This window comes from Rhododendron vialii, chromosome 10a (genome assembly GCF_030253575.1).
Source record: "Rhododendron vialii isolate Sample 1 chromosome 10a, ASM3025357v1".
In the NCBI taxonomy this organism is placed as follows: Eukaryota; Viridiplantae; Streptophyta; class Magnoliopsida; order Ericales; family Ericaceae; genus Rhododendron; species Rhododendron vialii.
The window spans coordinates 30,098,924-30,114,282 of record NC_080566.1 but is presented as its reverse complement, the minus strand read 5'-3'; the positions used below and the strand labels follow the sequence as shown (position 1 = coordinate 30,114,282).

The window sequence follows — 15,359 nt, the reverse complement described above, 5'->3', positions numbered from 1 at the left end:
ATACTTTAACTTGCCTTATCATAAGCAAAATAACTAAAGTTATACTAGGGAAAATGAGTAGAGATTTATCTACCTTGATCCGAAACTTAGTCGGGGCCGAATAAGCTAGTTGGAAGATTTCTACGGGCGGTGAAACTTGCAAATCTGGACCAAACTTTGGATGGCAGTAACTCGGTCAATATTTGGCCGAATACGATCGTTCTTGGGTCAAAGTTGAAGCTCTCGAAGTGCTCTACGACTTTCGTGAAGGAAGTTGATCCTAGAAACTACTTTAGGTAGGAGAAAAATGGTGATAAAGGCAGAGACAGTATGCTGTCTGGAAATGGAAATCCGAGATTTTTACTGAACTTCGGATGCCAATATCTTTGTCATTTCTTCACCGATTGGGATGGTTCTTGGGTCTAACTTGAAGGTTTCGAAGTGCTCTACAACTTTCTCGAAGGGAGTTGGTTCTAAAAACTACTTTAAGCAGGAGAAAAATGGAGATTCGTGGAGGGCAGTAAGCTGCCTGGAAAAACAGAAATGGTTTCTAGAGAGAAGTGAGAGCAAGAAGTGATGGTGTGAATTGAATGGAAGGCATGGGGTGCTATTTATAGCCAACACTTGAGCTCCTCCTCCTTCCTCTATGGCCGGCCCCCCTCTCTCTCCTTCCTCCCATGGATTTGCTCCATTGTCATGTCCAATCAAGCTTGAAAGCATGCCAAGTCTTCCATGAGTTGTCACTTCCATTTGTTGGCCAAATCTTTAGGTCATCATGAAGGGTTTTGGACTTGTCAAGTCTATGGGGAGGTTGCTTGCAAGAAAGAATGAAATCATTGGCTAACTTTGTACTTTGAAAGACTAGAAATGGGTTGGCATGTAGTCAAAAAAAATAGGCTTAAGGCTATAAATGTTGCTTGTGTAAGTAATCAATACTCATGCACACACTCCACCCCACTCTCTCCATCCGGCCTTTCTCTCTCTCTCTCTCTCTCTCTTTCTCTCTCTCTCTCTCTCTCTCTCTCTCTTGTATCTATATACATCCAAGAAAATCTAGGAAAGTAAGTCTAGGATTTTAAGACTAGAACATAGGTGTGCATGCATGGCAAAGCTAGCCTTGCTTCCTTGGAAGCAAAATGATGAGATTCCTTAGCCCATGATTTTGTATTGTCAAATCAAGGCTTTATTGGCAACTTAATTGCTATTAACCAATGGTCAAAAATTCTCCTAGCATTTATTAACCATTGGTTAAAGAAGGTAAGTATGAGCTTGAATGACTAGTCAAATCTAGGTTCTCATTATGGCAAGTCTAAGGTTGAAGCAAAATGATGGGATTCTTGTATGACTTGTCTTGTCATGCATTTAGGCAAGTCAAAGGTCTAATAACCAAGGGACAAAAATTCCCCTAACAATTATGGACCAAGGGGTAAATGGATATTGGTAATAATTTGATATGACTAGTCATGGAAATCTATTGTCCAAGGGATAATATTTTCCCTAACAATTATGGACCAAAGGTTAAAGTTTTCCCTTGCCTTTATTATCCAATAGGTAGGGTAAGTAATGATGCTAGGTAAAGTGAAATGACTAAACATAGGAATAAAATGATTACTCCTATAGTCTAATGGTTCAATTAGGGTTCGGGGGTTCAAAAGGCTCAAAGACGGTCAAAAAGGTCCATCTAGGATTAGGAAATTGTAACTAGATTGAAACGATAATTAAGGTTTTCTAACGAATTGGTTGGAAACTAATTCTACTTGCCAAGTAGGATTTCTAGCCAAGAAATATAATTTAAAGATTTTATTTTAACTCACTAGAAAAAAAAATACGAGTGCTTCTACAAGCATACTTGTCTTTAGAAAATGACTAGATTGCTCGGCGTGAAAGATATAATTTTATAAGTTTCAAATCTAATTATGACGGATTATAAAAATTAAAAAGAAATTTTTAGTAGCAAATCCAAGTAATTAAGATAAAATTTAAATATTTAACGAAATTTTTATTTACCAAAAATCAGGGTCGTTACATAAACAATACATGTCTAACTGTAATGACCGAGACTAAGAACTAATAAAGTAAGGGGATAAAAAATACAATAATTCAAACATGTGAACTGAATAATGATTTCTTAATAACTTGGGAAGAATAGTGTAATACCTACAAAGTTGTTATTTTTTATATATAAAAAAGACATGCGAGACTTTTTTTCCTCTGATTGAAGCAGAAACTAATTCTGATAGACACAAGGAAAAATAGCCCATTACACAAAAGTTGTCAGGCAATTATATATGTGTTTGTAAATAGATATTTATTTATTTTACATCAATAATAAATATCTTGTCAATAGTTTACATTACTCATAGTTAAAGATGAAGTAATGGTCCTTAAACAAACAAGTTATTTTAATGGGTGATATTTTTCGCCTAAGTAAAAGTACTAAGAAGATTAGTTACACAGGTCGATAAATTGCACCGAAATTAACATCTGGTAAGAAAAACTTAGTTGCATAAATAAATAAAGGGAAATTTATAAAAATGGTCCCTCTAGTTTGCATGAGTTCTCATTTTCGTCCCTCTACTATTAATTGTATCAATTTTAACCCTATAGTTTTCATTCCATCTCAATTTCGTCCTTCTCCCTAACGCCATCCATGAAACAAACGGAATTGAAGGGCAAAATTGTCATTTTCTCTCACAGAGGGACCAAATTGAAATTTTATGCAAACCAGAGGGATTATTTTTAAAATTTTACATTTTACTTTCGTTTTTTGCAAATAAAATAAAAAAGACCATAAGTAATGTATTTGACAACTGAATTATTTTTTATTGGGTAATCAAACTATATTGGAAAATTTATATTTCATTACACATTACAAAAATATTAGAAAATGTACAAATCAATCCCTTAGCTAATGTCTTTGTATCATGTTCTTATAATCTTCTTATTTTTTCACCCAATAAAAAAAATGTTTAAAATCCGGTTTATTTGTTATATGAGTGATCTTATGAGTAAGTCCCAAAATAAATACACTTATACCCATATTTTAATGTATTTGATCTCTTAATATTTAATAGTGTTTCATTGCTTAATTAAACACAATTACAAGATTTCTAAATACTATTGAACAACTTTTTCTTTTTAATCATGTGACAAAAAAAATAACGATAGTGAAAATTCAATTGAAAAAAAAAATACAAGACCAAGACAATTAACATAAGGGTCGTTTTTCAAATTTTCTCATATTTTTTGTGATGTATATAATAAAAACTTTACAAAATTTCAACGTATATTTTATTATTCAATATAAAGTGAGATGAGAAATATATTATATATGATGTATTTTAAATTTATTTACAAAAACAAAAGTAAAAAACAAAATTATAGAAATAGTCCCTCTAGTTTGCATAAAATCTCAATTTAGTCCCTCTGTGAGGAGAAATGACAATTTTGTCCTCCAATTCCGTTTGTTTCATTAACGCCGTAAGCGAGAGGGACGAAATTGAGACAGAATGCAAATTATAGGACTAAAAGTAACACAATTGATACTAGAGGGACGAAAATGAAAATTCATGCAAACTAGAGGGACCATTTATAAAAATTTCCCATAAATAAATATGTAACAAAAAGAGCAATCACTAGGGTTAGCTTGGTGGTCAAACTCTTGATGCCTCCCTTAAGGAGGTCTTGGGTTCGGTATGGCGTGGTGGATCTCAGATTCTAATCGAGAATATTTAATAAATACAAATTGATCAAGTAAAATCAATAGTAAAAGAACTACTAATTCTTCTAAAAAAAAAATATACTTGGAGTATGTTTTAATGAATATACTTCAGGTATTCATTTTTTTTTCTTTGCATAGAATACTTCAGGTATTTTCTCTTTACCAATAATTAACATACTTCTGGTATTAGAGGCACTTCTTCTAGTAGGACACACTTTCTAGTTAGAGCTTCACACTCTCTATGATTTTAAAATGAACCCTTAGGGTTGTCATGGCCTAGCTACTGCCAACTTCACTACACTAGGGCTCTGCTGTGAGTGTCTGAATGGTAATTCTAATCAAACTCCACTATGGGTACCAACCGAGAATTTACCAATATATCTGGATGAATATTCTGAATGAAAAATTGGAACGATGGATCAAGCAGCTACATTCATTCGATTGAGCTGAATTTCTAAAGCCACTAGAAAATTATTTTAAAATTAATGAACGGCTCAAATCATTGTGTGGGATTCCGGAGTGGACCTCACACGCCTATCTATACACTATTGATACGTCTCTCGTCAGTACCAGGCATAGTATTATCAACACTGCTAACCGCACAGACAATCCGTGCACAGATTTTGTTGTGGGGTCCATCACGGGTCTCACACAAATGATCCGAGCCGTTCATTAAATATAAAATATTTTTCAAGGGTCTTCGCAAAAAATCAGCTCAATCTAACACCTATAGGTCTTCGATCTAATCATCTAAATTTTCATTCAAATTTTCGGATAATAAAAAGTTAGATGATTGAATCGAGCACTTATAGGTATTAGATTGAGCTTATGTTTTGCGGGGACTTTTGAAAAAGTGTTTTGCATTTAATGAACGATTTAGATCATTTCTGTGGAATCCGTGATGAGTCCCACAACAAAATCTGTGCACAGATTGTATGTGTGAACAGACTTATTGTAGTATTATTGATTCATTTGTGTCCACAATAAATGTCTAACCAGTTTTACAAGTAAATGCTCCTATCTTAGCGATTTACGTCTAACCAGAAAAAGGTCCCCTTCAGACCGATGAATCAATGATCCAAACAAGTCCCAAATTTATTCCTATTGTTTTTGTTTTTGTTTTTTTTTTTTTTTTCTAAAAACTGAATTTGTCCTATTTGTCGGCGGACCAAAAACCCCACTTATAATGAGATAAAATCTTGTGAGAGTGGAGAAACAAAAAAGGTTACTATACTGGTCTAACATGACTATTTTTGGGGCTCTAGCGCAGTTGGCATTTTTTGGGTCCTCTCCACGCGGGAGACAAAGGTTCGAGCCCCATTGTGGGCATTTAGGGTTCAGGAATTCCTTGTGGAGTAATCTACTAACTATTGGGTCCACCTGAGGACTTGATTTTTGTTATTGGGCTGGTTAGGCCCAATTTGGCTCCCTTTGTATTTTCTTGTGCTCTCATTTGAGAGGGGTGTGTGTTCAAGTGAGATAGAGAGAAAAAAAGGGACTGGGGGAGCTGTTGTCTCTTGACAGCAGCGTGTTGTCTCGGCAGAGGGGGCTCCGCTCCGGTTTTGTTCCGATGATCGAAAACGTTCACTTCGTAAAGCTCGTTAAGTTGAACAAGTATGTAAAAAATCAGTTTGATCGGATATTATTAAATGCTTGATCGGAACACATATAACTTGCCAATAATGGGTTCTAGTAGATTTGATCCAGTGTTTTGGATTCATTCTTTTCAAGACAAAAATGTTTTGATTAGGCATTTAATGATATTCGATCGAGCTGAGTTTTTACTTACTTCAACTCAACAAGCTCTACGAAGTGAACGTTTTCGATCATTGGAGCGAGACCGGAGCACAGCCCCCTTGGCCAAGACAGCAGGCTGTTGTTCCTTTAAGGGACAGCCTCCCCCAACTCCCAAAAAAAGAGCAAGAGAGAGAGAGAGAGTGGTGTGTTCATTGTATTGAGAGGAGAGTGTGAGCGATTGTGAAGTAAATCTCACCGGTGTAATTTCTCAATATACTGAAACCCCCACTCCCTGTGAAAGTAGACACGTTGTTTGGCCAAACCACGTAAGTTTTCGGCGTTGCTTTTCTTTGGCTTGTGTTTGTTTGTGATTGTGCTTGTGGTTGGTGTGGATTGGGGTCAAGCCGTGACCCAACACTAACACTCCGCTAATTCCAACTGACGTAGTATATAATATCGACTGGAAAAAAAAAAACAACATGACTACTTGGGGAAGGAAAAGAGAAAGCTGATCTATTCTAAACAAAGTGGGTATAACTTCAAACAAAGGGGGTTAATTAAGTGATGAAAACCTCAAAGATAATTACACAAAAAGAAAAATACCAAGAAATTTAGTCCGCGTACTGGAGATGATTCAGTGTTTTAATTTGAGATAACCCCGAAAAGGATAGACGAAATTATGACCTAATTCATGTTTAATTAACCATGAACACTGTTTTTTATTCGTTATCTTTTTTTGATACTCAAGCGTACGGACCATTTCACATGACGATAGTTTTTCTCCAATAATAAGCAATTATTTGCGCACACACACACATACATATATATTAGTCTTAGTCGATTTCTAGTGAGGAATCCTGTACGCTAACGGACTTCTAACCTCAGCCATCGAATCAGAAGTCCGCACGCGAGAACCTCCCTAGAAGTGCCGTGTATATATATAGCAAAAGCGAGAACCTCAATTCTATGAAAGTCTAAAAACCTATTACGTACAAGTGCAACAACTAAAAAACAAGCTCATGATCACCTAAACCAATCCAAGAACTAGCTAGCTAGCCACAACGGAAAATAAATAATAGCACGCTCGAAAATTAAACTTTGACTACACAAAACTCAACAATATGACCACACTAGACATACATCTTTCATGAGAGAGAGAGAGAGATCGACCTACATGTATACAGAATTTGGCCTCCCTGCAATCTGGATTTGGACTACAGAGAGCTGTTTGTACAATTTCGATTGCCCAAATAAAAGTACTTTCAATAACTTAGATTTGTTAAGAGGCTCTGACCGACAAGAGTCTTTTAATGGCCGAAATGCAGTTGGATGCTTTATGTAGTCCGGATTTGAACAGCTGAGAAGCCGGATCCTTGTTATGTATTCATCGATCAGGTCGAAGAATCAAAGTAGTCATCGGTGAACTTGCTCTTGATCCACTTGAAGCTGTTCCTAAGAGATGACTTGAGCTTGCCTTCCATTGAGAACATGTTGTAGGAAGCCACCCTCTTCCTCCTCTTCACCTCCGGGTTATCGTTCGGCCCGTTAAAGCTGTAAGACTTCTCCCGGTCCTCGAACCCGAACCGGGCTTCTGTGTATGAACATGGGTATGAATCTGCCGGAAACGATCTGCTCCTCTTCTCCATAGCCAAAACAACTTGTTTGTTTTGTTAAGTGGAAAATATTCAAATATACTTGCAGAGTATATAGAGTTTGCATATATCACATATATATATAGGAGTAGAACGTAATTAGTTGGAAATATGGACCACAATAGGTTTGGGTGGCTGGATGGGTATGAGAAAGTAACTAAAAAATAATTGTCTTCCGAAAAGTCGCAAGTTCAAATCCCACAAAGTCCAAACATTTCAAGCTTTGGAGTCACTGAAAGTTTGTCTGACCGTCAATTTCAAAATCTCAAAAATAGTTAATGTGCTCGCAAGATAACCTGAACATCTGGTTAAAAAAAAAAGAAAGAGGGTGCACTTTAGTTAGTGCGGTGTGCGTAGACCTTGGACGTGCACTACTACATGACATATATAATTTCCGGGAAAAAAAAAAGAAAAAAAAGTGTAGGGTGGGCCCTATCTTTTTCGGGCCATGCGTAAAGGTATAAATTGGGTAGGGTCGACATGGGAAAACCACGTTAGCCAAGGCAAGGAGCGACACTTAAAAAGTGGGTCAAGTTAGGCTGTCGTTTTGGAGCACGTAGAACGGACACGGTAAAGCACGAGAACGAGTATGGAAACGGAAACGGGCACGGGCACGGATGCATCCTTTCGATTTATATATGTATAAATTATACAGGCATGTTAAAATTTGATTACGTGAAAATGGAATGTGATTTTTTTTACAATATTCAATCAAATAACTTGGATAATTTTGAATGTCAATTGTTTTACATCGTTATCATCGTGGGATTCAAGATGTGCAATATAAAAAATAGTAAAACAAGTATAAAACCATGATAGTGAGAATGAAATAATTGCTGTTTAATATTTGCTTTGTTAATTTAGTTCAGCATTGTTCAACTTTTTGACAAAAATATTAGCAGCATTTGTTTAGATTTTTGTAGACACTCCAATCTGGGCTTTCAGATTAGTTTACTTTCGGTTTTTGATTCTCCAATGATGAAACGGATCAAGAACACCCTGGGAATGATACGTGTTTAAGCTTTGAGTGTTTGACACCCTTTTGAATCTAACCAAGCCTAAGCCACTTCAAAAGCCAAAAACTCCACTAGCACGAGTTGGTTGAGAGCCCGCGCGCACAGATCAGCTTGACAGGTGTTGGTCAATGGTCAAAGCTTGACCGTTGACCAACGCGTGAGTAGGTGGTACACGCGCGCTGGTCAAACGGACAGGTGGCGGTCAATCGTCAAAGTTTGACCGTTGACCTTCGCGCCAGGGCGCGACCATCGCGCGCCAGAGCCCAATGCTTGTTCCGACCAACTTTTCTTGAGGTGGAAACTTGGCCACCAATGCAACCTCAGCCAGCCTCGTGGATTGGCTGAATTCCTCTCTTTGCAGCCCATATCTACCTCACTCTCTCTCTATAAATACCCCATTTGTTCATCCATTTAAAGGGTTCAAGTTTTTCAAAAAGTTAACAAAATTTATAGGTTTTAAAAGGTTACAAAGTTCTAAGTTTTAAAGCCCTAAGTTACACCCTCAAGAACATAGTTTGTTATTCCTCCTCCCAATACCTCAATCAAGCCTCAAACACATCAAAGCTCAATCATTTATGCAAACTTAATCTAGGTATAGCATACCTACTGTTTTCTATTCTGATCTCTGAGGGGGGCTGACATGGCCAATGTTGGTAATCAATACCAGTCCTGGTCCTAAAGCTGGCAGGGTTTCAAAAATCATTGAGATAGGAACCAGTGCGCAACGGTCCCAGTCTCGCGTGCGACACTCCGTAGCCGCGCGCGCAAGACCGCGTGGGGATTGGTTTCCTACTATTTTATGTCTTTTTGTTTATACAGATCACTTTGCAAGCATGATAAAAACCAGTTTACTGTTTTCCTTAGATCAAACTGCTAGTTTGTAGTTTTGGAGTACTCCTGAGATTATTCTGGACCTGTCCTAGAACCCAAAAATATGAAAACCAAACACTGGTTAAATGGTTCAGACCCTCGCGCGCCAGGGCACAATCATCGCGCGCCTAGCGCAACTCTCGAGCGCCAGAGTGCCTCTGACCAGTGGTTGGCCTTGCACGGGTAGCTTAGTTTTAGGCCATTATTTTGTCCCCATACTGTTTATGGGTGTTTTATTAAATTATAGAGCTTTTCAGCCTTTAAAGTGCTTAAAACTGTATATATTAACTGCCTATAAATTGCTTGGTTAGTCCTAGGTGTGCACTTGTCATTCTAGAGCCCAGAAGGGGATAAAATACAACATGTTGGAAGGATATCAACTCGCGCGCGATTGTATGGGTTTGTCGCGCGATGGTGGGCTTGCATGCACGTAGATACATGCATGCAAGTTGACCACTGCTTGTGTCAAATTCATACAAAAGCACTGTTTTGATATTTTGTCACAGTGTTGGATTTTATCCCATTTTATTTTTCAATATTTTATCCACCCATGCCATTCTAATCACATCCTGTAAAAATTGTTACAGCTTTAATCCTCATTAAACTGTTCCCCCGCCTTAAATGACTAAAAAATTGATTAATCAAACAGAATCGCAAATGTTTTCGCAAATGTTTAAGTAGAGACCGATCTCCAGATTGAGCGAGAGGGGTGTCTTAAAACCCTTCCCCTCTTGTAATCTGGCTTCCGAACCCAGATATAGTTATGACGGACTGGTGCCTTCACCTTTTTCAAATCAAACAGCGCAGCGAGCGTTTCAAGTTCGGTTCCTTGGATGTTGGACCTTCAAACCCAAGTGGCGATTCTGAATTGAACACTCGTCTGCCAAAAAGTGCGCTCATCAATCCGCCTTTTTCCGGACACGTTGCCCACAATTTTCTACGGTCCGACTAAGCACAGACATGGCACAACAATAGGCTTGGCAGTACCAGACACATTTGTGGTGTGCCAACGGGCCAGGTCGGACTAGATTATTCTGACATGGCCGGACAAGATATGACACGGCAAGTAAACGAGTTGAGTTAGGCCCGGCGCAAGACACGTTGAGAACAAAAGTGAATAGACCGGACTGGCACAACTGAGCCAAATTTGACCCCTCTATCTCTGTACAAGCTCAGGGTAGACATGAATTTATGCAAGATGGGAACACATAAATAGAGGCCACAATTACCACAATGGCCTTGCCTTGATGCATGTTGCATTAAAAAGAGAGCTTTATTTTAGAAGCAGCACTACACAAGCCACAGTACATCTTAAAAACCTTTTTTACATACACATGGAGTGGTTGAGTTGTCTCTATCATCTTATGCCAATGAGAAATGTTCTTACGGCACTGATTTTAGCACTTCATCTTTTTTTTATAAATGCATTCTAAAATTTGTGCTTTTAGTGCTTGAAAATTACGTTGAGTTGTCTCTATCATCTTATGCCAATGGGAAATGTTCTAACGGCAATGATTTTAGCACTTCACCTTTTTTTTACAAACACACTCCCAAATTTTGTGCATTAGTGCTTGAAAATTACACACACAAACATTAAAAGACAAATTTTGGAGTGCTTTTATAAAAAAGTGGAATACTAAACTCATTTCGCTTGTTCCAATTTTGAATAGATCCATATTTGTATAAGAAATACTCATAAATTCGCTCCTTTTTCAAAGAATTTTTTTTTTGGTAAGGCTAGAAACCACGGATGTTTATCTTAAAATTAAATGTGTTAGTAGACCTCAAGTGGGGAAGTATTTTCTTCCTCTGAAATGGCTCTTCTGGTGCTAGGACGGGACCTCCCTCTCCATGAATGGAAGTGGCGCGTGCACACCCATACAGTGTAGTGTTCCGAATATTTTAGAGAGAGAAAAAGAGGAGAGAGATGAAATAAATCTGGGCCGTGGATCACCGATGGGTACCACAAAGTGGTATCCGCTCGGCACTCAAAAATGTCTCCTTTGCCATGTTCGAACCATCCATGGTAAATATTTCAAATCTTAGGACCACTAGAGTTCTGGTAATTGATTCCACGGTCTTAAAATTAGACGAGGTATGCAAAAACTGACCCAGATATTCTGTTATCAAAAAATGATTTACTATCCATGTTATTATTCATTCAAGTACTACTATTGTTATGTTCAAAAAAAAAAAAAAAAGTACTACTATTGTTTTTTCTTTGCTAGGTGGCGTGATGTGACAGGGCCACACCACCAAGCGTGGAGGCTTGGTGGGCCTCTGCTTCATTTGTGCTGAACATAATGAGTGACAAGAGGAGGGATGGATTGAAAATGCATGGTGGGGGTGGTTGAGGTGAGGCAATGATCATTCAATGCATTGAGGTGGTTTCATTTCGTTCTGGACAAATTTGACACCACTTGAGGTTATTCCTGATGACAGATACCCCTTTTACGCATGAGGGATGGCAATCCATCAAAATCATTGGTTAACCGAACCGTATCGAACCAATTAGTGCGATTTTTAACCGAATTTTTAACGATAGTTTTGGTTATTAACAGGCCGGTTTGGCTCCAATTTCAGTTTTATATGATTACCAAACCGAAAAGCGAAAACTGTAACCAAACCAAAATATAATTACATAAATACCCTTATATATACCCCTACATACTGAAATACACCCTTATATACCCTTCTTCTGTTATTTTGAGAATAAATATTTGTGTCTTTAAGCATACGGTGTATTAGTTTGTTGTCTTTTACAATATTTTGTTGTTGGACAATGATTTTTGGTGTCTTTAAACATATGTTGTAATAGTATATTAGTTTGTTGGCTTTTTTTTTTTTTTTTTATATATATTTTGTTGTTGGATATTTTGCGTCTTTAACTCTATTAAAAATTTTGACCACTGGTTTCGGTTGTGTAATTGGTTTTAGGTATATGTTTTGCTTTGGTTTTGGTTTTGCCAATAATCGAACCAGAACTGCACCGTTGCCATCTGTACGTATGAAAAATGACAATAAATCCTAAAATTTCGTTGTGCGCTTCGCTGATACCCTGATAAAAAATTGTCTCTCCAAACATGTAATGGGATGAGCCAGAAGCGGTTTGTATCTTAATATTCACCCTTTCTGAAAATAAAAATGTAACTAAAACCAAAATTTGAGAATTGAGAACTTTTAACTACTGATTTTGTAATGAAAATGTGAATTTGCCAATATAAGCCACCTTTGGCTGATTACATCAAGTGTTCGGTCGAACAGTTGTTGGTTGGGGTGCAAGGGAAATAAACATCGAAACCATAGAAAGTTTATTATCATTTTTCATACGTGGATGTGGTATCTGCCATTGAAAATTATCTCAAAGGTGTAAGTGAAACTTACCCTTTCTTTTACATTTTTCTTTTCTTTTAAAATGGCTTCATTTCAAGTGGTGGGAAGAGTCCCCAAAGTTAGCTCAGTGGTGGCGCTGTGGCAGAACCCACCACACTTGTTTAAGGCCCTGTAGGTGGTGAGGTCCCACAAGTCTTTTTGGATAGACAACATAAGTGGTGAGTGCCGAGTGGTAGCTCCACTTTATGCAAAAGCAGTGTGGAGAAGTTTTGTGCTCTAATTTTATGGGCCTTGTGTGTTTCACTATCAGCCTATCATCACCTTTGGGGGGGGGGGGGGGGGGGAAAGCAGACATCACATTCACAGCTCTTTCAAATTAGCAACTCAAACCTAGGAGAAATTATTCATAGACAGCCCATTGTTTTTGTGTGTCTAGAAATAATAATGCCCCTCCTCTGGAGTTTGTATAAGAAAAATAAAAAAAAAAGAAGAATAAAAAGATCCTTACTTTCCCAAAGTTAAAAAAACAAAAAATGAATTTAAACTTGGGTAACTAGGTAAGATTTTGCTACTTATCCCAGCTGCGTTAATTTTACTATTGATCACATTTGACTATCATTTGATGTCACCGTACACTCCAGTTATGTCATAAGTGAAATGGAAAACAACTTTCTTTTTTTGTTAAGTGAAACCATAAAAAAATAAAGGAAAAAAAGGAGCATTGACAAGGAAGACTAGCACAACAAGGCATACCTAAAATTAGAACACAAATACTTTTTCACATAACCAAATCTCCCCCCTAATCTTAAAAGCCAGACTACTGAACTATCATCGCATCGCCTGATATTCAATACTCGTAGATTTCTAATCAATAATTGATATTATGATGTATATATGATTATGATACAACCACGTCTCCTTCTTAATCTTAAAATATATACGATTATGATGTCAATAATTGATATTAACATAACTACCCAAGTATAGCATTGTGGATTCTATAGAACATCTCAATACATGAAAACCCAAAACATAAATTGTGTATCACCAAAGGAGAAGTCTTAAGTGAAACAGGTCCTTAGAGCATCCACAATGGCATAACCAAAAGTGCTAGATTTTTAAAGTTAACAATGTTGTACAAAATATGGCTCACAATGCTATCATCAAACTCAGCAACCTCCTTAGAAATAATCAAATTTGGATAACCAAAACTAACAACATTTTGTCAATAACCAAATTTAATTAACATCACATTCTCAATCAAATACACACATCATTACAAAAAAAAGAAGTTATATCTCTTCCCTTTTCCCCTCTCTATCTTTTTCTTTTTCAACAATGTTTTCAAAAAAAAAAAATTTACTTAATTTTTTTTTTTAAACGGTCCCCCCCCCCCCCCCACAAAAAAAAAAAAAAAATTTTTTTTTAACTGTTTTTAAAAATTAAAAAAAAATTGTTCTTTTTTCAAAAAATTGTTTTGTATAAGAAATTTTTTTCTCAAAACCTTTTCTTATATAAAAATTTATTTTTTCAAAAACCAAAGGTACACAAAAACTATTTTTCTTTTTTTTAAAAAAAAATTTCAAAAAAAGTTAAAAAATTATTTTCTATTTCTAATAAATAGTTTTTATTAGTCTGAAAATTATTTTTAGGAAAAACTATTTCAATGTTCACAGTTATTAGTTTTTTGTAATTTAAAAATGTGATGTGATAACTTTTGGTTATTCAATTTTGATTATGTAATTGTGAACCTTTACATTGTTAATCTTAGTAATTTCTTAAATGGATAATTAAAAGCTGATGTGATAACTTTTGATTATTCAGTTTCAATTATAGCATTGTGGATACCTTTAAGGGTCGTGAGTGTTTATATTCGGGTGTGTAAGTTGGGGGGTGGAATGCTGATCGCCAACATAGCAAAGCAATGAAGATGCTGTTACAAATGGACATGGCACAATTCGACAATCCATGATGAAATGTCGCAGCAGCAGTGGGAGTTCACATTACATATATCATGAGGTTCAGTTTGCTGGCTGGCTGGATTGCATTTATTGCGCAACTGGATGAGACAACACTCATTCTTCATTGTCTATTCAGACTTATCTGGGGAAATTTTGGCCGGGTGGGTACCACGTGGTGCCCGTTCGGCGCATCTGAGTTGTCCGTTGCATTTTAGAACAGTTCAGAATTGGAGAGAAAAAAACGAGAGAAAGCATTGGGGTGAGAGGAGAGAGAGTTTCAATCCGAACTGTCTAAAAATATATTGGACGGCCCAAATGTGCCGAGCAAGTACCATGTGGGATATACCCGACCGGCACCAAAAAATTTCTCGACTTATCTAAAACAGTGGGTGTACAGTGTAGGAGCCGCAACCCAAAAACTCGGATTTGGAAAGAAAAAGGAGAAAGAAAGTGTTGGGGTGAGAGGAGAGAGAGTTTCAATCCGAGCCATTCAAAAGTGTATTGGATGGCCCAGATGTGCCGCGCAGGTATCACGTGGGATATACCTGACTAACACCGAAAAATTTCTGGACTTATCTGAAACAGTGGGTGTACAGTGCAGCAGCCGCAACCCAGAAACCAGAGGGGGGTGTGGGGAGTAGTGATCTTAATTATGACTACGATGAAGGGATGGGAGACAAAGAAAAGGGAATATTTTTTCAAGAAAGATAAGGTTATGTTGAATGATCCAACGTAATCATGTAAAGATAATCATCTAAGCGGGCTGTCAATCAAAGAGCCACAAAGAGTGGCCAATTGTTTGCCAAATAGCAAATATCCACTTCATTCTGTCTGCATTATGATAAACTTATGCGCCCTGCCCTTTGATTGGGCGCCAGACTACTAATACAGAGGCTAGTAATAATCAACATCATCCATCGGATCGGAACTTACGAGTGATAGCAAATGGGGCATTGTATATTTAATTGGTTTCATTTCAATCAGATATTCGATCTCTCTACCAACAATTACTGCACGTAAAAGACAAAAAAAGTGGTCACAACGTGTGGAGCTACAACTACGGAAACAACGCGCACCATATTGCTGGGCC

General features: G+C 37.1%; 1 protein-coding gene across 1 annotated transcript; it reads right to left on the bottom strand.

Annotated features, from left to right (window-relative positions):
• Positions 1-6,490: 6,490 nt before the first annotated feature.
• Positions 6,491-7,151, bottom strand: LOC131303258 (uncharacterized). The gene has a single exon (XM_058330039.1). The coding sequence runs from the start codon at positions 7,081-7,083 to the stop codon at positions 6,829-6,831; it is 255 nt and encodes an 84-aa protein (XP_058186022.1). The 5' UTR covers positions 7,084-7,151; the 3' UTR covers positions 6,491-6,828.
• Between the last annotated feature and the right edge of the window lie 8,208 nt (positions 7,152-15,359).

What these genes read in the sequence shown, in the direction of transcription:
- LOC131303258 (XM_058330039.1), bottom strand. Translation starts at nt 7,083, where the DNA reads ATGGAGAAGAGGAGCAGATCGTTTCCGGCAGATTCATACCCATGTTCA.